Below are 23,813 nucleotides of genomic sequence, written 5' to 3'. Positions count from 1 at the left end.
TTTTTATTTTTTTGAGTTGGGGTCTCACTCTGTCGCCCAGGCTGGAGTGCAGTGGCATGCTCATGGCCACCGCAGCCTCGATCTGCTGGTCTCAGGTGGTCCTTCCACCTTAGCCTTCCAAGTAGCTGGAACTACAGGCATACGCCACCATGCCTGGCTAATTTTTTGATTTATTGTGGAGATGAGGTTCACCAAGTTGCCCAGGCAGGTCTCGAACCCTCAGGTTCAGGCAATTCACTCACCTCAGCCTACCAAGGCGTGGGATTATAGGCTGAGCCACCAAGCCCGGCTAATAGTGAGCATTTTGCCATCTTTTTATCTTTTGAATTTTATCAGGTTATAGACAAATACTAACTTATGAAATCATTACTTTTTAAAATGTACTAAGGTTTATATCCTGACCAAGGATGCAGTCAAGTTTATAAAGTTTGAGACACAGAAGAAAATAGGGTTCATTATCTATTTGTAGGATACAAAGTTGCATATCTTTTTTTGTTTATTTAGTTTTTATGGGCTACAAGTGCAGATTTCTTACATGCATATTTTGTGTCACGGTGAAGTCTAGGCTTTTAGTGTGCCCGTCACCTGAATAGTGAACACTGTAGCCAATAGATAAGTTTTCAACCCTCATCCCTTCTGCCCCCCACCCCGTAGTCTCCAATGTCTATTATTCCACTCTGTATGTTTATATGTACTAATTGTTTAGTTTCCACTTATAAGTGAGAACTTGCAGTATTTGACTTTCTTTTTGAGTTATTTCACTGAGGATAATGACTTCCAGTTCCCTCCATGTTTCTGCAAAATACATTTTTTCTTTTCTTTTCTTTTTTTGAGTTGGAGTCTCACTTTGTCGCCCAGACTGGAGTACAGTGGTCGCTCCCGGTCACCGTAGCCTCGACCCGCTGGGCTCCAGCGATCCTTCCGCCTCAGCCTTCCAAGTAGCTGGAACTATAGGCACACGCTACCACGCCCGGCTGATTTTCGATTTATTGTAGAGATGAGGTCTTGCCAAGTTGCCCAGGCGGGTCTCGAACCCGCGGGCTCAGGCAATTCACTCACCTCAGCCTCACAAAGAGCGGGATTACAGGCTGAGCCACCAAGCCTGGCTCATTATTTTATTCTTTATGGCTTAGCATTCCATGGTGTGTGTGTGTGTGTGTGTGTGTGTGTGTGTGTGTGTGTGTGTGTGTGTGTGTGTGTGTATCACAGTTTCTTTATCCAATCCTCTGTTGATGGATACTGAGGTTGATTCCCTATCTTTGCTATTATGAGTAGTGCTGTGGTAAACATACAAGTGCAGGTATCTTCTTGATAGAATAATTTCTTTCTTTAGGGGTATATACCCAGTGCTGAATGAATGATACTTCTATTTTTAGTTCTTTGAGAAATCTCCATACTGTTTTCCACAAAGGTTATAACAATTTACATTCCCAACAAGAGTGTATAAGTGTTTCTTTTTCTTTGTAACCGCACCAAACCTATTGTTTTTAGACTTTTAAATAGTAGCTATCCTGAATGGCATAAGATGGTATCTCCTTGTGGCCTCTCTCTGATAAGTGATGTGGAGTATTTATCCTATGTTTGCTGGTTACTTGCATGTCTTCTTTTAAAAAACATATTTTCATGTCCTTTGTCTACTTTTTAATGAGGTTTTTTTTCTTGAGTTGTTTGAATTCCTTATAGATTCTGAATATTAATTGTCAGATACATAGCTTGAAAATATTTTCCCCCACTCTATAGGTTATCTGTTTACTCTGTTGTTTCTTTGGTTGTGCAGAAGGTTTCTAGTTATAGTCCCCTTTGTCTATTTTTGGTTTTGATGAATTTCCTTTTGAGGAGTTCATCATAAATTCTTTGCCTAGTCAATACCCAAAAAAGCTTTTCTAGGATTTTTATAGTTCCAGGTCTTATGTTTAGGTCTTTAACCCATCTTGAGTTAATTTTTATATATTTGAGAGGTGTGGGTCCAGTTTCATTCTTCTGCATGTGGCTATTCAATTTCCCCAGGACCATTTACTAACTAATTAAGGTGTCATTTCCCCAGTGTATATTTTTGTTGATTTTACTGAAAATCATTGGTTGTAGGTATGTGGCTTCATTTCTAGGTTTCTCTATTCTACTCTATTAATTACATATTTATTAATACCAGTACCATATTGTTTTGGTTACTACAGCTTCACTGTATAATTTGAAGCCAGGTAATGTGATGTCTCCAGCTTTGTTCTTTCTGATTAGGATCACTTTGGCTACTTGGACTCTTTTTTGGTTCCATATGAATTTTATGATTTTTTTTCCTAATTCTGTTACAATTTTTCTGACACTGATAATATTATAGGTATTGTGTTGAATCTGTAGATTGCTTTGGGTAGTATGGTCACTTTAATAATATTGATTCTTTCAATTCATGAGCATGGGATGTTTTTCCATTTGTTTGTGTCAGCTAGGGTTTATATCATCAGTGTTTCATAGTTCTCCTTATAGATCCTTCAGCTCCTTGGCTAAATATAATTCCTGGGTTTGTTTTTTTTTTTCATAGCTGTTGTAAATGGGATTGCTTTCTTAATTTAGTCCTCAGTTAAATTATTAGTGTTCAGAAATGTTACTGACTTCTATACATTAATTTTGTATCCTGAAACTTTACTGAATGCATTTATCAAATCTAAGAGTTTTTAAGGCTGGGTACAATGGCTCCTGCCTATAATCCCAGCACTTTGGGAGGCGAAAGTGAAAGAATTGCCTGAACTCAGGGGTTCAAGACCAGTCTGGACAACTTGGTGAGACCTCGCCTCTACAGTAAATCAAAAAATTAACTGTGTGTGGTAGCATGTGCCTGTGGATTCAGCAACTTGGAAGGCTGAGGTGAAAGAATCTCTTGAGTCCAGCAGGTCAAGGCTGCAGTGGCTGTGAGCATGCCACTGCAGCCTGACAAACCCTATAAGATCATATTATTAGTGAACAGGTAGGGATAAATTTGGCTTCCACTTTTCCAGTTTTGAATGCCTTTATTTTTTTCTCTTGCTTGGTTGCTCTAATGGAGACATCCAGTACTATGTTGAATAAGAGACTTGCTGCAGTTCTTAGAGAGAATGCTTTCAACTTTTAAGTATGACTTTGGCATGAGTTTGTCATACATAGCCTTTATCTTAAGATATATTCCTTCTACACCTAGTTTATTGAGGATTTTTGTCATGAAGACATCAACATTGTACTGAATGCTTTTCTGAATTTTATTGAATGCTTTTTCTGCATCCATTGAGATGATCATTTCATTCTCATTTTGTTTTTTGGTTTTTTTTGAGTCGCAGTCTCACTCTGTCCCCCAGACTGAAGTGCAGTGGCCGCTCCCGGCCACTGCAGCTTCGACCTGCTGGGCTCCGATGATCCTTCCATCTCAGCCTTCCAAGTAGGTGGAACTACAGGTGTGCGCTACCATGCCCAGCTAATTTTTTATTTTTTATTGTAGAGATGAGCTCTCGCCAAGTTGCCCAGGCTCGGTGCCTGTAATCCCGCACCTTTGGGAGGCTGAGGTGAGTGGATTGCCTGAACCTGCGGGTTCATTTTCGTTCTTAATTCTGTTTATGTTGTGTATCGCATTTATTGATTTACATATGTTGAACCATCCTTGCATCCCTGGAATAATCCCACCTGATCATGGTGTATTATCTTTTTGATGTACTGTTGAATTCAATTTGCTAGTATTTTGTTGAGGATTTTTGCATCTATGTTCATCGGTGATATCAGTCTGTTTTTGTTTTCATCTTGTCTGGTTTTGAAATCAGGGTAATAATGGCTTCACAAAATGAGGAAGAATTTCCTCCTCCTTGATTTTTTGGAATAGTTTCAAGAGAATTGGTATTAGTTATTCTTTGTATGTTTGGTAAATTTGGTCGTCAATCCATCTGGTCTGGGCTTTTTGTTGTTGTTTTGGGGAGATTTTTAACTACTGATTGAATCTCACTACTCATTATTAGTCTGTCCAGGAGTTCTGTAACTTCCTGGTTCAATCCTGGATGGTTGCATGTTTCTAGGAATTTATTTCCTCTAGGTTTTCTAGTTTGTGACCATATAGTTCACAACAGTGTTTGATAATCTTTTGCATTCCTGTGGTATCAATTGAAAAGCTTTTTTCATTTCTGATTGTGTTTATTTGGATCTTCACTCTTTTTATTTTTCTTGGTTAGTCTAGCTAGTGGTTTATTAATTTTGTTTATCTCTTCAAAGAACTAACTTCATTTTGTTGGTTCTTTTTTGTCTCTTTCATTTAGTTCTGCTCTGGTCTTTGCTATTTCTTTTCTTCTGCTAACTGTGGGTTTGGTTTGTTCCCTTCCTAGTTTCTTGACATGCAACAGGTTGTTAATGTGTGATCATTCTACTTTTTTGATATAGGCATTTAATGCTATAAACTTTCTTCTTTGCTCTGTTTTTGCTGTATCCCACAGGTTTTGATATACTATATTTTCATCTTCATTTGTCCAAAAAATTTTAATTTCCATCTTAATTTCTGTTTACCCAGTGACTGTTCAGGAGCATGCTGTTTAATTTCTATATATTTGTATATTTTCCAAAATTCCTCTTGGTATTGATTTTGAGCTTTGTTCCACTGTGGTCTGAGAAGACACTTGATATGATTTTGATTTTTTTTTTTTTTTTTGAGTCAGGGTCTCACTCTGTTGCCCAAGCTATAATGCAGTGGCACAATCACAGTTCACTGTAGCCTCGAACTCCTGAGCTCAAGTGATCCTCCCACCTCAGCCTCCCAAGTAGCTGGAATTACAGGTGTGTGCCACCATGCCTTGCCTTTTTTTTTTTTTTTTGTAGAGACGAGGTCACACTATGCTGCCTATGCTGATCTCAAACTCCAGGGCTCAAAGTGCTGGGATTATAAGCATGAGCCACCATGCCCAGCCTCACTTTGATATTTTGAAATTTGTTAAGACTTGTTGTGTGGCCTAACATGGAAAATATTCCATGTGCTGAAGAAAAGAATGTATACTCTGTAGTTGTTGAGTAGAATGTTCTGTAAAAGTTTGCTAAATCCATTTGGTCTAAATTCAATGTTTCTTTGTTAAGTTCCTATCTTAGTCATCTGCCCAATGCTGTGAGTGGCATGTTAAAGCCTCCTAGTATTATTATACTGTTGTCTATCTCTTCAGGTCTAAGAATATTTGTTTCATGAATTTGAGTGATTCAACATTGGGTGCACAAATATTTAGGATTGTTATATCCTTTTGCTAAATTAATCCCTTTGTTATAATGATCTTCTTAATCTTTTTTATTGTTTTTTATTTAAAGTCTGTTTTATTTGATAATAGTTTCTCCTGCTCACTTTTGAATTCCATTTGTGCAAAATATATTTTTCCATCCCTTTACTTTCAGTCAGTATGTGTCTTTTAAGTGGAGCATTTAATCAATTTCCATTCAAGTTTAATATTGATACAAGAGGCTTTACTGCCTTATTGCTGCTTATATTCAAATTGGCTTACACATTCTTTGCTTCTTTTTCTGTCTTTTTTGTCTTGTGGTTTCATTAAATTCTGTAGGATTGTCATTTGATTCCTTTCTCTTCCTCCTTTGTATGAATTGTTTTATATGAACTGTTTTATATTTCCATGTGTTTTCATGATAGTGAATATTAACCTTTTTTTTTTCCATGCATAAGACCCCTTTAAGCATTTCCTGTAGGGCCAATCTAACGGTGACAAATTCCCTCAGCATTTGCTTGTCCAGGAAAGACTTTATTTATTTTTTTTATTTATGAAGCTTATTCTGACAGGATACAAAATTCCTGGTTGACAGGTTTCTTTTCTTTCAGCACTTTGAAGATGCCACCCTCATTGTCTTCTGTCCTGTAAGATTTCTGCTGAAGAGTCCACTATGAATCTGATTCGATTTCTTTTATAGGTGACTAGATGTTTTTTTTCTCGCTAATTTTAAAATTATTTCTTTCACTTTGACTTAAGACATTCTGAAAATAATATGCTGTGATGAAGTCCTTTTTGCAATGTATTTTCCTGGAGCTCACTGGGTCTCCTGTATCTGGATGTTTAACTCCTATAACAGACATGAAGTTTTCATCTATTATTTCCTTAAATGTTTTCTAAACTTTCTTTCTTCCCCTCATGGATACTGATAATTCATAAGTTTGGTCACTTTATGTAGTCCCACATGTCTTGAAGGTTTGCTTATTCTTTTTTATGTTTCTCTTATTTTTGTCTGACTGGATTATTTTTAAATTGTCTTCAAGTTCTAAGATTCTTTCTTCCACTTGGTCTAGTCTATTACTGAAGCAAAGTTGTATATCTCTTAAATCATGTTTATCTTCCGTCCTTGATTTTTTTTTTATACTAGACCTTCCATAGTCTGAAAGATTTTTCTTTATCCAGTTGTCTACACTTGTAGGCACTTTTGCTTTATATATTTGGGTATTACGGTTGTGTCCTAATGACTGGTTGTGTCCCTTTATAAACCAAACATTTTATCATAATTTATTGTTCCTTTTAATGCTCTTAGTACTTTTGATCTTAAATTCAATTCTACTTTTAGATTAATTTTTCCTTCCCAATTTTTTCCAGTAGCTCTTACATGCATTCCTGTTTGGTTTTTAACCTTTAAAAAAATGGTTTGCTTTTAGGTCTACTTCTTATAAACATTACAAAGTTGGATTTCTCTTTTTCTGTTTTAATTAGACATTTCAGCCCATTCACAGAATTAAATATAAGTTCATATCCACTTAATTTTGATTACTATATATTTCATATTGCTTTAATTTCTTATTTCTCCTCTGTTTTTCAATTCTTACAGTGAAAATTATATTTTCCCTTTATAACAAAATATTATAATTAGCTCTCTTTGTACAGGATGGTTTATTTACCCATTGATTCTCCAGTCATCAGATGTGAAACCCCTTTGGACACCTTTACGTATTTTACCTCTCAGTGCCTGGGTTTTATTGATACTTGATTATTTTTAGCTTTAGATTATATATATACATATATGTATATTTCTTCTGATTCACTAATCCTTACTTGATACCATCATAAAATTCTAATCACATGTATAATGCTGTAAAATGTAACTGTACTGTAAAGTTAATTATTCACTGGTTTCCCTCTCTTCACCTCCCTATCTAGAAGGGTCTCTTCTGACTAAAAAGCATTATTGATTCAGGAGTTGTACTGAGGTTTCCCCGAGTAGGATACCTGATATATCTAAAATCTTGCATATTCACAAATACATTTCTGCTACCTTGACGTGTAGGTGGAAAGACACTGAGTTCTTCTGTCTTCCTAGTCTACAGATGGTACTTGACTGTCTTCTAGTTTTCAGTTTTGAAGAGGACAAGTCTGATATTAGACTTATTTAGTTTTCTTTATACAGCATCTAGTGTGTTGGAAGGTCCAGGTTTTTAAATTTATCCTCAGAATTTAAAATTTTTTACTAAAATATGACCAGAAATATGTTTTCTATTCATTTCACCTAGAACCAAGTAGGCCCCCTCAAGCATCAGATCAGAGAAAATCTCTCTCTATTAAATGTTTCATTAATAGCTTTCTATCAGCTATTCCACTTTGTCCTTTGGGATACACTTGCATATTAGATCATCGGCATCTGCACTCCCAGCTTAGCTTTTCCTTTAGAATTTCCACCTCATGGTAGTGTTGCTCTGGATTGTGAGACAGTTATTTCCCATCACTAACATTGAGTTCTGTATATACTGAATTATAAAATTCCACAAGTCAAATTTTTGTTTCAAATTCCAGAAAGTTTTTTCCAGTGCTCTACTTGGATATCTTTGAAGGTTCCTATGATGTCTGTGTTATGATTCTCTTATGATTCTTATAATAATGCTTCCAATGGCTCCATTTCAACTTCTAGCCACCTGTACCAGGTGTTCCGTTGGGTGTATCTTTCTCTTGTTGCTGTGTACCAGTTTTCTTCATTGCATGCTCATGGCTTTATTGTTGTTGTTCAGCAGTCAAGTCAATTTGCTGGATCTTGGATAGCAGACACAGCAGTTTCTGTGCTTTGGAGTGAGCACTGGGTCATCTGATAAACTAGCTGATGAGGCACAAGAAGGACTTTTCTATGAGCATCTAGGTCTCCCCAAGTCTCAGGATATCTTTTCCAACCTCAAAAACCAAGACCAGCTCAGTTCCAGGGTACAGCTCCTAGTCCTAGACTTCCAGTGTCCTAGAGTGTGTGCTCTTCTAACTCTTCTCTAAAGGGATTCACACATCTACTCTTCCTGAGCCTCCACCTAGAACCACAGCATCCTGGTTTTTCACTAAGCCTCTCTACCCTTTGCATGTTAGCTCCCACCCAGCACAAAGCAAAACACATTCCAGGCAAGGTCAGTACTCAGCAGATCCTGAGGCAGCCAGTATTCTCAAATGCACACTCCAGGAACTGCCAGTTTGCCCATAAATGATGATAAATATTTAAGTTTCCATACTTTCCCTAGTTCCATTCTTCTGAATCTCACCAGTTTAGATCATTTGAGTGGAAACCCATTCCAATTAACAGCAAGACTGGATATAATACATTAACTTGAAAGAAACTATTTACTTTTAGAGAAAAATTTGACATGTATAAATATATATATATATATATATATATATATATATAGTCCTTTTTTCTTTTATCTATTATTCCATTGCTAAATATCTAGCCTCAGGAAATAATTTTTCATCAAAAAATGTTACATGAAAGCCTGTAGTATTTATAAAGTAAAAACCTGCCAACAACTTATCTGTCCATCAGTAGGAGAATCACAGAGTGAATTAGGGACCTATACCTGATAAAATAGGCATCAATGGCTTTGAAAAATTATATTGATAACATGCAATAATGCTTAAAACCATCTGTGAAATGGAAAAGTGCACACATGTGAATCCAACTACAGAAATATCATATGCAAAAAATCACAAGGCAAAGGAAATATACCAAGATGCTAACAGTGATTATATACAGTCTGTGGAGACTTTTTCAACTCCCTTCCTTTTTTTCCCTACTTCTTAATAAAATATAGTAGGCAATAAAATGGTGCTAAAAATACTCTTTATAAACTATATATACAGCTAACAGAGTAAAGAACTGAGAATTGATAAAGTAATTGTGACATGTAAATGGCTTCTTCAGAAGGTGTTTAAAGTATTTATTGACAGTTTTCTGGGGCTTTAAACTCTATCTCAGCAAATGTTTTATGAGTAAACTCCATCTCAGCCCTTGCTGGATCAATCATTTACTCAGACAAATCTTTCTTGAGGCTGTTTACCAGAGTCTCTCCCTGGATTCCAGAGGATATGGTGATAAATAAAACAAGGTTTGACCCTGGGCATCAAGAAGAAAGTCCAGGTCTACCAAATGAAATTCAACTTGGCTTCCAAGAGAGACTCCTCATCGCAGTGTGGACAGAAATGCCAAGCAGCACCTGTGAGTGGCACAGAACCAGGTGACAGATGTGGAATTAAATGAAATCTCGAGAGCCAACAGCTGAAATGAAATTTGCACATACTCAGACAACCATTCCACTAAAACTTTCAGGAAGCAGATTTGTGAGAGTTGAGTTTCCATTCAGAACCCCATAAGGCACCCTCCCCACCTCTCACTCCCCACTAGACAGTGGCATCCCCGACAGCAGCCAGCACGTTAAGCTTCCCTCATCAAGGAAGTCAAATTTGCATCAACACAATTTTCTTTCAAATATACCAAGCTCTGCTGCCGGTGATATCTAATCATTTAAATTATTTATAATGTTGCTGGGTTGTTGACAACAGCTTTGCAGAGCAAAGCCTAGATGAATGTTGCCCTACTGCTATCTGAAACTGTTTCTATAGCTTGATTCTTCTGTGAAATGTCTACAAATGGGCTTTATGTACACGGAGAGGAAGTGCTGATTCCCTTTCCCTGGGCAATAGATGGACAAATCCCAAAAACTTCCATGGGCTAGGGAGAGAGATAAGCTTAACTAAGCAAAGGGTCTTCAAGCTTGCTTGTTTAGAGCTCTTGCTGGAGGCCCAGGTTCTACGCTGTTACCATTCTTCTCAAGTAATTGATCCCACTAACTCCATATCTGAGTATTGATACTAAGGAAATACTTCTGACTTGAAGGGGGAAAAGGGTACCCAACTAAAGATGTGCATGGTGCTCTTATATGTAAGTGTATTCCATCTAAATGCTCTGCTTAAGGGACTGATTACTGTATGGTCAGTCTACTTGTGGAAGAATCTAACAGTTATTTAAATACTAGTGAAGATTGGGTGATAGTATAAAAAGTACTTATAATATCAGTTTAAAACAGTGGTTCTCAGCCAAGGGTGATTTTGCCACCCAGGGGACATTTGACAATGTCTGAGAATAGTCTGAATTATTATGGGGGTGGAGGGATACAACTGGCATCTAATCAAGGGTCAAGGGCAGTGATGCTACTCAACATCCTACAATACTTAGGACAGTTCCCACAACAATGACTTAGTCCCAAAGGTTGACAGTGCTAAAGTTAAGAAAAAATCATACATGTATATATGAATGTGTATGAGTATACTTAAATAAAGAATGCATATGCCAAGGAAAAGAAGGAAGCAAACAGACCAAATACTAACCCTCTCTACTCCCCTCTCCCTCTCATTATTAAAACGATGCTCTGTACTCTCCACAATCTGGGCTGTGGATTTGTGTGTTTAACTATGTGCTTAAAATAATTAATTCTGGCTTAGAATATCTTTTAATGGCCGGGCTCGGTGGCTCAGCCTGTAATCCCAGCGCTTTGGGAGGCCGAGTGAGTGGATTGCCTGAGCCCGTGGGTTCGAGACCCACCTGGGCAACTTGGTGAGACCTCATCTCTACAATAAATCAAAAACGAGCCGGGCGTGGTAGCGCGTGCCTATAATTCCAGCTACTTGGAAGGCTGAGGCGGAAGGATCTCCAAAGCCCAGCAGGTCAAGGCTGCAGCGGCCCTCCTGCTCACTGCACTCCAGTCTGGGTGACAGAGTGAGACTCCAACTCAAAAAAAAGAGAAGATCTTTAAATGGATGTATTACATACCTCAGTCTTCCTAATGACAAATTGACAAATACATAATTACATTCTGAAAGGGGGGACTTAGGCGTTTCCAATAAAGATGTGTAGGCACCTTAGTAACCCTGGCAAAGGGAGGAATTTATACAAACGTTCAGGACCAAGCATTTCAATCACAGTTTTTTTGGTCCGTAATTTAAGACACAAAATGATAACTTTCATATAAATATTACATTTATTTTATAGTCTAACATTTAAAATTTGTTTCAAAATGGAGAAACTTTCCATTTTCCATCCTCTTATGCTTTTAAAAAAGACAGAATTTTGTCATCATGAGTTTATTTTATACCAACAAAAAGTGATGGCTGTGTCAGGTTATTTAGCCCCTAACTACTGTGTATTTTAAGCCTCTCTGTTTTTACTGCTTTCTGTCTTTCCTTACTTTTCCACCCTCTTTCATCTCGATGCTTCTAAAATGCTGTGGAGTGGAAAACTACCAAAGTTGCAAAAATTGAACATAGGGAAACAGCTATGCAGAAAAACCTAATGTTCTCTCCTGAGTCAAGTTCATGAATTTTTACTATATAGACTATTGCTATGGCTGTTAAATGATGTCCCTATGTCTGCCATTTCCCTTCCCCCTTTAAAGATCCTTAGCTATATTATGGAAGTTGCCAAACAGGCAACTTCCAAATATCACTGTTTAGTTCTTAGAGCCAAATTACAGACTCGGATTTCTCTACCAGGAAAACAACCGGGATGAGAAAACAAGATAGAGGCACTGACCACATCACATCAACCCACTGGGGTGCAGAACCACAATCTTTTTTTTTTTCAGATTAGCCAGAGAGAAGTAGAGTGTCCAAGACACTCACCCAGTCCATGCCCAGTTTTGTGGTTCAGTGGTGGGGGAATGGAAGGCTCTTGAAAGACTATTGACTATAGGTCAGGCCACATGGGTTTGAGCCTGTGTGAGAGGCTGTCATGAAGATTCTGAAGTTCCAGCATAATATGAATACCCAGGTCACCTACCGTCAAGCCCGAATCTGGTGATCCACAGCATGGTTCTATTCTTTTTTTTTTTTTTTTTTTGAGTTGGAGTCTCACTCTGTCGCCCAGACTGGAGTGCAGTGGCCGCTCCCGGCCACCGCAGCCCCGACCTGCCAGGCTCCGGCGATCCTTCCACCTCAGCCTTCCGAGTAGCCGGAATTACAGGCATGCGCTCCCACGCCCGGTTGATTTTTTTATTTATTGTAGTGATGAGGTCTCACTGCCCAGGCGGGTCTCGAACCCACGGGCTCAGGCAATCCACTCACCTCAGCCTCCCAAAGGCGCGGGATTACAGGCTGAGCCACCGAGCCCGGCTGCGTGGTTCTATTCTTAACCTTTCATCCTGAGCAGCCTTATTGCATTTTTTAATCTAGTTCAAGACAGAGACCTTTCTGTCAAGTCTATCCAAACTGCTCCATCAAAGTGGTTAACCAAGTATCTTCACTTGGAAAATGAAAGGGACCAAGGTAGAAAGAGTCACAAAAGGAATACTGCTCACAGTGGGAAGTCAGGGGTCCATGCACTTCCTTCCCCAGGGCCAGACCAAGATGACCCTTATGGGAAGCTCTTCAAGACTTTGAAGGGATTATCAAAGTCCCATGGGCAGGAAAAAGCATCCAGAAAGGATGAACTTATCTAGAAGAGGATTTTCTGGCCTGGCTCTGCTGAAGAGCAACTAAGAGAAACTTGCAAGGACCTTCATCCTTTCTTTTTTTTTTTTTTTTTCAGTATATTAACAGTTATGATTCATTTTCTATTTTAGCAGCTACCGATACCATTCAGCTTTACTTTACAGAAGCCCTAAGAGTTTATTTAGAATGTAATGTATTATGTAAAAGTGTTTACAATGTGGAAAAGATTCACACAGATATACTTTAACTAATAAACCCCTACTTAATTGTTAATACAAAATGATTTATCACATTTTAATTTACTTAAAACCTTCAGTAATTTTGCTGTGGCATAAAAGGATTTGTGCCTGCTTTCTTCAAACAATGAGGTGAATTTGTCATTAAAAGAATTTCCTAGCAAAAAAATTTTACCCATGCCAATTGCATAATTCTATCTGGGTGCTTTATATTTTTACTTTCCATTTCAAATATACTACATTTGTATCAAATTCACATCAGCTTTATTTTCAATAATACTCTTTATGTCTACAGTAATTAATATATTTTCAAAATATATTCATTCTAATGTTTTCTTCTACTCTGAAATAACCTATTTTAAACAATCAGATCAAAACACATAGTTTGGTTTTTTTTGGTTTTGTTTTTTTTTTTTTTGAGTTGGAGTCTCACTCTGTCGCCCAGACTGGAGTGCAGTGGCCGCTTCCGGCCACCGCAGCCTCAACCTGCTGGGTTCCGGCGATCCTTCCGCCTCAGCCTTGCAAGTAGCCAGAATTACAGGCATGTGTTACCACACCCGGCTGATTTTTGATTCACCCTTTTTTTGTTGCTTACTCACAACTTCCAAATCTCAACATTTAGTTCTTATAGCCAAATAATAGACTGATTTCTCTACTGGAAAAAGAAAAATAAAAAACAAGATGGGGTATCTGGTAGCACTGACCAAGTCCACATCTATCCACTGGGTTCCAGAACCACAGTTTCACACAACACTCTCCAAGAGAAGATGCTGAGAAAAACATCCAAGACCTCTGGGAAATTAGCAAAAAGGAATTCTTTTATGATGTCTCATGCTTGGGCTAGAAAACTGTCAATGGGTTTAAGTCCACCAGTCAACTGAATTCACAGGCCATTTCTACCCCACCAGCAAGCAGAGCTCAGAGCTCAGAAATACCCTGGTGGGCATTTCTCCACTCACCAGGACTGGTCGCATCTCACAGAAAACCAGGAGGGAAGCCAGCTCGATGTCCTCACTGTACCCATTCTTCAGAGGAACAGATCTAAATCCTGCAGCAAAATGGGGGAGAAAATGCAAAGGCAGGTAATTAATGTCAGACCTTAGATTTGGGGTGAAGAGGTACCCAAAGGTCATATACCAGTTCAGTGAGTAGAGAAGTCAGCACCCCATGCTGGGGTCTGACTCTCTGGAAGCCAGAGGTCCCACCCTGATGGTTAGGGGCAGAGGTTAGCAACCTTGACTGACAGGTCCATACAGGGAAGCAAGGTTAAAAAATATCTACCATTTAGAAATAAAAATGATTCACTCAGAAAAAATTAAAACGCACAGAAAATTCCACATTGAATTTCAAGTGATTGCAGCTGTGGTTCAATTCCCTAAATACTCATGAGGACAAAAGACTCAAAAGTGTAGTGAATCCTCACATCTATTTCCCCCACTTAGGCCTTTACAAAGCACAGGACCAGGGAGTGTATTTTATCTTTAAAGATTTCCAATGGGAGGAAATCTTCCTGTCCCTTGGTAGTTCATAGCAGTATTGATCTTCCTCCTCTGAAAGCCATTCCCTATTTACAACTAGAGCCTGTGTTTGACAGCCATTTAAATGTTTCTTTTTATTTGGGGTGGAAGGAGGGTGGGGTGAGTCTGCATCTTCCTTCCTCCTCAAGTCAGTCATGCTTAAGGCAGCACATCCCAAAGGCTGGTTTGCTTGCTTGTTTTAATTAAGTGGTATAAAAGAATACACAGTAAAAACAGAACTCTCACTCTACATCATCCTGCTCTCTATCCTAAAAGGAACCATTGTTAACAATATCATTCCCAAGGTTGTCTATGCTTATGTTTGAGTTTCTTTTAAAGCACAGATAACAGCACCTTAGCCTTTCCATCTAATGTTGTATCTTAGAGAACATCTCCATGACCCTAGATTGTCTTGCAGGTGTATCTACTGCTTGTCCAAGACAAACAATACCCAAATTAGGACATCTCCACTATGTCCTCTGGGCCTCCCACCATTCAGGTTTTAGCTTATTTCTCTCAGAGATCATTTTAGGCCATCAGTTCATTTATCACCTTTAAACAGTATCTGTTGAATCTCTCGCTTTTCACTGCTTATGATGAAGAAAGTGGCATGCTCACACAACCCCGTACTCTCTCTCCTTTTTCCTCTAATTTGGGTTACGGCATATTATTGTGTCTATGTGAACATGGTGTGTAATATTTGTATTCCGTTTTGTATCAATAATTATCACACCAAGGGAGGTTTAGTTATATTTGTCTGATGTTTCAATAGAAAAATTTTTAAACATACAGCAAAGCTAAAAGAATGTTACAAGACCAGTCTGGGCAACATAATGAGATTTGTCTCTATCAAAAATACAAAAATTAGCTAGCCAGGTGTGGTGGTGTGTGCCTGTAGTCCCAGCTAGTTGGGAGGGTGAGGCAGAAGGATTGCCTAAGCCCTAGGAAGTTGAGGTTGCAATAAGCCATGATCGTGCCACTGCACTCTAGCCTGGGTGGCAGAGTGATACTCTGACTCAAAAAAAAAAAAAAATTACCTACATCAAGCATCTGGATTCTACCATCAACTTTTTTCTATACAGTCGCTCTCAGTATCCATGGAGGATTGGTTTCAGATCTCCCCTGATACCAGAATCTTTGGATGTTCAAGTTCCTGATATAAATGACGTAGTATCTGCATATAACCTATATACATCTTCCTGTAGACATTAATATCTAAGACAATTTAAGTGCTATGTAAATAGTTGTTACATTGTATTGTTTAGGAAATAAGAAAAAAAGTCTATATATTCAGTACAGATACAATTTTTAAAAAAATATTTTTGATCTGAGGTTGGTTGAATCCATGGATACGAAACCCATGGATACAGAGGGCCAATTGTACTGTTTTATCACATATTTATTCACACATCAATTCATCTTATTTGTATATGTAATTCACAGTAAGATGGAGACATCAATACACTTTTCCTTATACTTTACCCAGCATGCATCTCACTAAACAGAGCTCAATATTAGTTTACAGTGTTCCTCTTTTGATACAAAATTTACATACAATGAAATTCATAGATTTATATTTTTTTTAGTGGCTGAATGCTCACCGTCTTTTATGGAACTTCTGTTCTGGTTGGCTAAATTTGTCCTCTTTTGTTTTCTTCAAAATGAGCTCATGGAACATGTAATTCCTGAACTGTGCATGTTTGAAAGCATCCATCCTTTAATTTTATAGTTGAGTGACAGTTTGAGTAGGTATAAAACCTCAGAGTTTTATACTCTCTCTTTTCCCTGTAGGATTCTAGGGCCATTGCTCTCATTGAACACTGCTGTAGAGAAGTTTTCTGACGTATTTCCTCCTTATAGGTGATACTATTGTTTTTTGATGGTGTCTGCTGGTTTGTTTTTTACCTACATAGATATCCATAGAATTCTTGCAGTCTAGCCCAGTGCTACCCCAGCTTTCATGTAAATCACCTGTGGATCTTGTTACATTGCAGATTCTAACTAGGGATTTCTAGGGCAGGGCATCTGAGTCGATTGCATCTTTAATGAGCTGATCTGAGGACACTGGGGGAAAAGTCTAAGTGTTGCTCAATTGTTAGAATGAACTGGAATGCTGTATGCTCCATGGGATTTGGGGTAGTGTGCACTCCAATAGCTCGGTTCCAAGCAAAGTTGTACCGTCTGCTGCCAGGCATGGGCCTCTGAATTTGGAGACTCGATCTCTGACCCCGTGGCCAGCTGTCTCCAGCTCTTATTACCTCCTCTCACTGCCCAAGTCTCACTTTTATACACTGGGTAGCCCTTCATGTATAGCATTAGGGTTGAAAAGTGTTCCCCAGCTTCAAAAAGATAGATATGTTGGTGGTGGTGGTGGTGGTCATTTCACAGGGGAAAGGGAACTAGAAACATCTTTTCAAGTAAGATCATTGTCTCAGGCTTTTAGCACCTAGAGAGAACAAAGGAAGCCTCTTAAGGACAGCCTATAAACTAGGAACACAGGGTTTGAAGTCAGAAATTCCTGGGTTTGAAACCCAGCTCTGGTCCTACAAGTGTGTGACCTTGAGCAAGTTAATTCACTTCACTAGGCCTCAAAGTGCTCAGATTTTAAAAGCAGAGAGGATAAAACCCCTTTCACAGGATTACTGTGAGGATTAAAAGGGAAAGCGTTGAAGGTACCCAACACAATAAAGGCTGTTTCTTTCCTTCCTGAGCTCCAGCTGGTTTAAAAGCTTAAGTGCATCCCTAATGACAACGGGCAAAGTTTATTTCTCCAGCTCAGAAGCCCCTCCGTGCCTTGTGCACAAAGGAGTTGTGCATTTTACTTCATTCTTCCCATGAATATGGATGTGCCAGGCGCTGCTGGGAGCTGGAAGAAGCGAGAAGGTCCCTGCTGAGAGTGTCTCACAGTTAGGGCGGGTGGGATCACATTTGCAATCACCCTTGAGGTTTTGTTCTTTGTTTTTTTAAAGCTCCAAGCGAAGTCACTTCATTCTCTAAATAAACTGACACACTCTGATGGCCATGGCCAGTAAGGTGAGGGGGTTTCATCAACTCTGACCTCTCTCCAACGCATTGGGAGGGGTTACAAGGCTCACGGCCCTCCTGCATCCTTCAAGAGGATATCAGGGTAGCCAGGGGGTATCAGCACAGTCACCCATCTGTGCAGGACAAGTCCAGGGAAGACTGGTGAGGAGTTGGAGGACAGTTGCCATAAAAAGAAGTCTGTCACAGCATCAAGATTTAGCAAAAACTATACTTCCTGCACCAGAAGAAGTGGTATCATTCCTAAACCTCATTTATCAGGATAATCTAAAAGAAACAAACTGCAGATTGAAGAATCACAGCCTCACTACTGGATTTTAAAATAGTTTATAGTGTGGGCAAGTTAACCAAAGGGGATTGCCAAAGGCCTCAGACAAACGAGTACCCAGTATTATTAGTGTAAGTGGCTGGGCACAGCAGCTCACACCTATAATCCCAACACTCTGGGAAGATGAAGCAGGAGGACTGCTTGAGACCAGCCTGTGCAACATAGTGAGACCTCTTCTCTACAAATAAAAAATCAAAAAATTAGCCAGGCATGGTGGTACACATCTATAGTCCCAGCTACTTGGGAGGTTGAGGCGGAAGGATTGCCTGAGCCCAGGAGGTCAAGGCTGCTATGAGCCGTGATCATGCAACTGCACTCCAGCCTATGTGATAGAGTAAGACTCCAGTTCAAAAAGAAAAAAAAAATTATTAGAGTAAGTTATGAAAATGAGTATTTCTGAAGTTCTAAAAATCCAAAAACAGACGGTTTAAACATTTTCCCAAACTCTTGCTTCAGCTACTAACCTTGCTCGGGAGATTGTTTCCTCAGTGATAAGACGGCCATCTGAGGAGCTAGCTAAACATACAAGGCCATCTGAGGAGCTAGCTAAACATACAGATTCCTGGGATGAATCAGACCCCATGGTGGGCCCAGGAGCCCGAATTTTCCAACCGGAGCCCCCAGCATGCTTGCTGCTCAGAAGTTGGATCACTGCCCAGTGGCAGAAATGGTAAGATTTATGATACTAAGAAAGGAAGAAGTTCAAGGAAGGTCTGGCACCTTCCAAGTTTCAAAAAAAAAAAAAAAAAAAAATCCAGTTCAGCTCTTCATTGAGTTCAAGGTTTCCAAACAATATCAAAAGACTATTTTTAGGCCGGGCGCCATGGCTCAAGTGCTGTAATCCCAGCACTTTGGGAGGCCGAGGTGAGAGGATTGCCTGAGCCCACGGGTTCAAGACCAGCCTGGGCAACTTGGCGAGACCTCATCTCTATAATAAATCAAAAAATGAGCCAGGTGTGGTAGCACATGCCTGTAGTTCCGGCTACTTGGAAAGCTGAGGCGGAAGGATTGCCTGAGCCCAGCAGGTCGACGCTGGGGTGGCTGTGAGTGCACCCACTGCACTCCAGCCTGGGTGACAGAGTGAGACTTCAACTCGGAAAAAAAGACTGTATTTTTATATAAGTAACTAAAAGGACCATTATCTCTTTTTCTTGAAAAATCCTTAGGAACAGAGTCCTGAGGTATTCAGAAGGATCTACGATCTTATGTCCCACACATCAGAACTATTAAGAAGAGCGAGGAAGGAAATTGAACATCCAGCGAGGGCCTATTTGTCAATTAGAGAAACCCAAGTCAATTAGAGAAAACACCCACAAGCTACAGATAGCCATGGTTATTGATAAATGACTCCAGAAGCATCACCAAGCTCTTGGGTTCTAGATCCTCTCACCTGGAGGTGTCTATCTCAGCCGTGTGGGTGGGGCTCAGTCACCTGGGATTCACTGAGTTGGACTCAGTGTCCTGATGCTTAAGAGCTGGTCACATGACCCAGTTTGGGCTTTGGCAAATGTAAAATGGCTCTTCTCAAGCCATGACGGGGTTTTGGTTTTGCTCAGCATGGAAGAAAAGCCTAATGATTCAAAGATAAATCAACCCTCCCCGTTTTATAAAAGAGGAAGGGGAATTCTGAAAGCTTCAGAGAGTTGGACCCAAGATTGTAACTCCCGCCAGATGCCAAAGGCCTCACCTTTGCCTACCCTGTCACGTTGCCAGTCAGGGAGCAGGAGGGAGATCAAATCAGACTTAGCCCTGGCTGGAGAGAGGCAAACCACCTACGCCATTTCCAAATGAAATTAAACTATGAGCCGGGCTCAGTGGCTCAGCCTGTAATCCCACGCCTTTGGAAGGCTGAGGTGAGTGGATTGCCTGAGCCCGCGGGTTCGAGACCCGCTTGGGCAGCAAGACCTCATCTCTACAATAAATCAAAAATCAGCCGGGCGTGATAGCACGCGCCTGTAATTCCAGCTACTCGGAAGGCTGAGGCGGAAGGATCGCCGGAGCCCAGCAGGTCGAGGCTGCAGTGACCGGGAGCAGCCACTGCACTCCAATCTGGGTGACAGAGTAAGACTCCAACTCAAAAAAAAAAAAAAAAAAAAAAATTAAACTATGGTGCCAGGTTGACCATTGACTAATGATCCAATGTTGCATGGAGACATTCCCCTTTGAAGGACACAGCATTCCCTCTTACTCCTTCCCCCCTGGATGCTAAGACAGGCTGGGCACACACTTGTTCTCCAAGCCACTCAGTCAGTTTTGTGGTGATTTAATCAAAACCAGGAAAAAAATGCTTTTTAAATATTTTTTAAAGCCAGCAGCACAAACCAAAGAATGATGCTAGCCCAAACTGAGCATCTTAATTAAAAGGGCTCTTACCTGATTTGATTCCTTTAATTGGGTAAGTGGCATGAGCAAGAAAGTTGGGGTCACTGAACATATCTTCCTCGTAAACCACAAAGCGCAGAAATGCCAGGTTTGGGTCATAAATCTCAAATGTCACCTTCTCCTGTGTCGGAGCCCAGACAGGACTGAGACCATTATCATCTGGAAGGAGATCAAAGCTCATTAGAGGGCACATTCGCCTTGCTTCCTTCTGGTAGATAGGTCTCTGCATCCTTCAACTTTGAAACCCCTTGGCAACCATGTAAATAAATACGAATCTATGCCAAGACCTAGGAAAATCTGAAAAATTATCTGCACACTCCCTCTCCCTTGAGCAATCCTGCTGTTGCAGGCTGTTCCCTCAGTGAGCAGAGAAAGACCACCTCCCCCTTCGTGCATCTCCCACCTCACCTTCCTGGGATAGGGAGAAGGCAAGGAGGTGTTTGCAGAGCAGAATGGTGGGTTTTGGAAGAGATTAAAGGAGAAGCGAGCTTGGGAGCCACATCCCTCAGTCCAAAGAGGAAGAACCAGCAGTGTGTTCTAGAATTATCAGAGGAGGACCCAACCTCACAGAGCAAGGTAAGTAGCAAACCCGTCACCCTCCATAAATACCAATTAATTGATCAGTGCCTGAGCTGGTCACTGGGCTATCTTTTTCCATAAGTAGTGATCCTGTGCCTTAAAAAAACCCACAGTTCATGGGGGTTTTTTTGGCTTCTTCTGGAAGAGCAAGCTTTTCTCTCATCCTTCCTTCCTGCCCTCTATGGGTAAGATCCCCAGGATAGGCTGAGTCCTCTGGGTCAGGTCAGCCGTGTATGCTAGCCCTCTGTGTGTGTGTCTGTGCTTCTTAACCTCTGACTAAGTAGTTAAATCAGATTGGGCTTTGTACAGAGAGGACCCACCTAGTGTCAGGGTGCAGAATACAGGGAGCCTTGCCTGGGACTCCTGACTTGACTTATAGGCACAGAAACCCAGGACGGGGTACAAGTCTAACAATTTAATAAAGGGGCCCTTTATTTTCCTCTCCCAAGCTGAACCATGCAGCCAACAAAAGTGCCAGAAGAGCTTCCCTGCACATAATTTAACTTGCTTGAAGTTTAAAAGAAGAAAGGAAACCAGGCGTGGTGGCTCATGCCTGTAATCCCAGCACTTTGGGAGGCAAAAGAAGGAGGATTACTTGAGCACAGGAGTTCAAGACTAGCATCAATAACTAAGAAAGACTTCATCATTACAAAAAATTTAAAAATTAGCCAGGTGTGGTAGCATGCACCTGTATTCCCAACTACTCAGGAGGCTGAGGCGGAAGGATCACAGGAGCCTGGAGATCAAGGTGAGCCATGATGGTGCCACTGTCCTCCAGCCTGGGTGACACAGTGAGACCCCCAACTCAAAATAAATAAATAAATAAATAAATAAGAGAGGGCCAAGGCAACTTACTCACAACAGTTGTCTTAAACTTGTTGTTGTCATACTCAGCTCCACATATTTCCACCTCCACAAAGGGACAAGCAATACTCCGTCCAGGTTTGGGCAGATGGCGAGCACCAAGAACCTGGGATACCAAAGGCAACTGCTGAACTCCCCCAAAGACATCCTGGCAAGAGCTGAACACACCCCACATGGGCAGTCTAGCATGGAGCTGCATTTGGGTGCTAGAGTCATATAGTATGAGTCCAACACCAGCCTTAATTTCCCCAGAAAGCTGTTGAGAAGTAATTTACTGGAGAAGTCCTAGCAACGCTCTGCAGTGGACACCATCCCCGGGGTCCTTCTGTGGATGAGGAAATGGGGGTGGGGAGTTGCAGTGGATTCCCACAACTTGTCAGGACAGGGCTGGATTTCAGCCTCATGTCATCTGACTCAATGGTGGGGGGATCTCACCTGTGCATATAAACACACACACCCATGGCCAGGGGGATGCCCACCAAGGCAGAGAGCTTGGTCACTGGATTTCCCAGCACCCAGAAAAGGCTGAGGAGACAGCATGGCATTACAGGGCCCAGTTCAGTGGCTCACACCTGTAATCCCAGTGCTTTGGGAGGCTGAGGCAGAAGGGTTGCTTGAGCCCAGGAGTTCAAGACCAGCCTGGGCAACATAGTGAGACCTTGTCTCTACAAAAAGTCAAAAAATTAGCCAGGCATGGTGGCATACACCCGCAGTCCCAGCTACTCAAGAGGCTGAGGCAGAAGGATGGCCTGAGTCTAGCAGGTTGAGGCTGCACCGTGATAGTGTCACCATGCTCCAGCCTGGGTGACAGAGACCCCGACCCACAAAATAAAAATAATAAAATAAAATAAAGGCCTTTGGTTACATGTACATCATTTTTTCCCCTTAATCTCATTAGAAATACAATTTATTCATTTATCTGCCTTCCAAAAATTCTTACAAAGCAACAACACATTCTCTGAAAGCCATATGAATTTTTGAAAGCTTTGACCCAAAAACTGGCCAAGGGGGGTAATCAGCTCTGCCCTTTCGGTGGCCATTAAAGACCAAATGGCCATTTCCTGTGTTTTTAGTTCTCTCTCTTTCCGGCAGAGGCTGACCACACTGAGACCTCAAAGAGACTGATTCACACCTCACCCCCCACAAATAATAAGAGAAGGTCGCCAAGCTGGGTTTGGGGTAGTCCCCCCTTGAAATGACCCTGGAGTCCACTGTAATACAGAAAGGCCCTAAAATACTATGTGATCTTTGATGGTTTAAGCAAGATGATTGGCATCACCAGCCCCAGGTTTCCCCTGACCCAACCCCCAGGGAAGGCAACCTGGCTACCAGAGCAGGAAGGAGAGCTGGCTTTACCTTGACAGTCAGAGTCATCAGGATCTTCCTCTGGGACTCAGGCGGCATTGGGTCGTACTTCTCTGTCCTCATGCTCTCAGGCTGCAGAACGTACCCCGTGCGCCCATTGAGAGAAAACAGCGCATGATTCATCTGCGTGTACTTATCTGGGAAGGAAGGTGAATACCTGCTGTAAGTCAGGCCAGGAAGGCTGGCCTCCTGGGCCAGGAGCTGCTAGGAAGGGAATGAGTTATACCTTTTTCCACAATTAATTTAAGGCAGTTGTTCAAATAGGTATCTGACTCAAACAAAATATGGAGTTTTTAAAAAACAATCTCAGACTGGGAAACATCTTTCCAAATACATCACAAAATCCAAAACCATAAAAGAGAACCTACCAAAAGATAAAAATGTCTACATAGGAAAAAAAAAAACCCTACATAAATTAAATCATTCTGGCTGGGTGCGGTGGCTCACACCTATAATCCCAGCACTTTGGGAGGCCAAGGTGGGAGGACTGCTTGAGCCCAGGAGTTTGAGACCAGCCTGGGCAGCATAGCAAGACTTCATCCCTTCAAAAAAGTTTAAAAATAATTAATTTTAACTCAATTGACAATCATATACATATAAATTTTTTTAGCCTCTTAGTTCTGACAAATATATGCTATAAATACCTACTGCAGTAGATAAATTGGGTAAGAAGCATGAATAATTCACACAAAAGGCAAATGCTCCCTAAATAAGTGAAAAACTGGCTAATGTCGCTCATAAGAGAGATACTAAGAGAAGCTCTAAGTGACCACAATAGAATATCAATTTTTACCTATCCCAC

General features: G+C 40.6%; 1 protein-coding gene across 1 annotated transcript in view; it reads right to left on the bottom strand.

Moving 5' to 3' along the window:
- PLCG2 (phospholipase C gamma 2) overlaps positions 1-23,813 on the bottom strand; it is a 177,732-nt gene that overhangs the window by 6,668 nt on the left and 147,251 nt on the right. Inside the window, exons 27-30 of the mRNA XM_008064981.2 lie at positions 23,003-23,148; positions 21,638-21,752; positions 20,195-20,362; positions 13,894-13,982 (exon numbers count right to left, since the gene is read on the bottom strand). Coding sequence (XP_008063172.1) covers positions 13,894-13,982; positions 20,195-20,362; positions 21,638-21,752; positions 23,003-23,148 — 518 coding nt within the window. The remainder of the gene's footprint in view (positions 1-13,893; positions 13,983-20,194; positions 20,363-21,637; positions 21,753-23,002; positions 23,149-23,813) is intronic.

The sequence above is a fragment of the Carlito syrichta genome, unplaced genomic scaffold, assembly GCF_000164805.1.
Source record: "Carlito syrichta isolate Samal-C Ts95f unplaced genomic scaffold, Tarsius_syrichta-2.0.1 Scaffold308119, whole genome shotgun sequence".
NCBI classification, from domain to species: Eukaryota; Metazoa; Chordata; class Mammalia; order Primates; family Tarsiidae; genus Carlito; species Carlito syrichta.
This window is presented reverse-complemented; position numbering and strand designations above follow the sequence as displayed.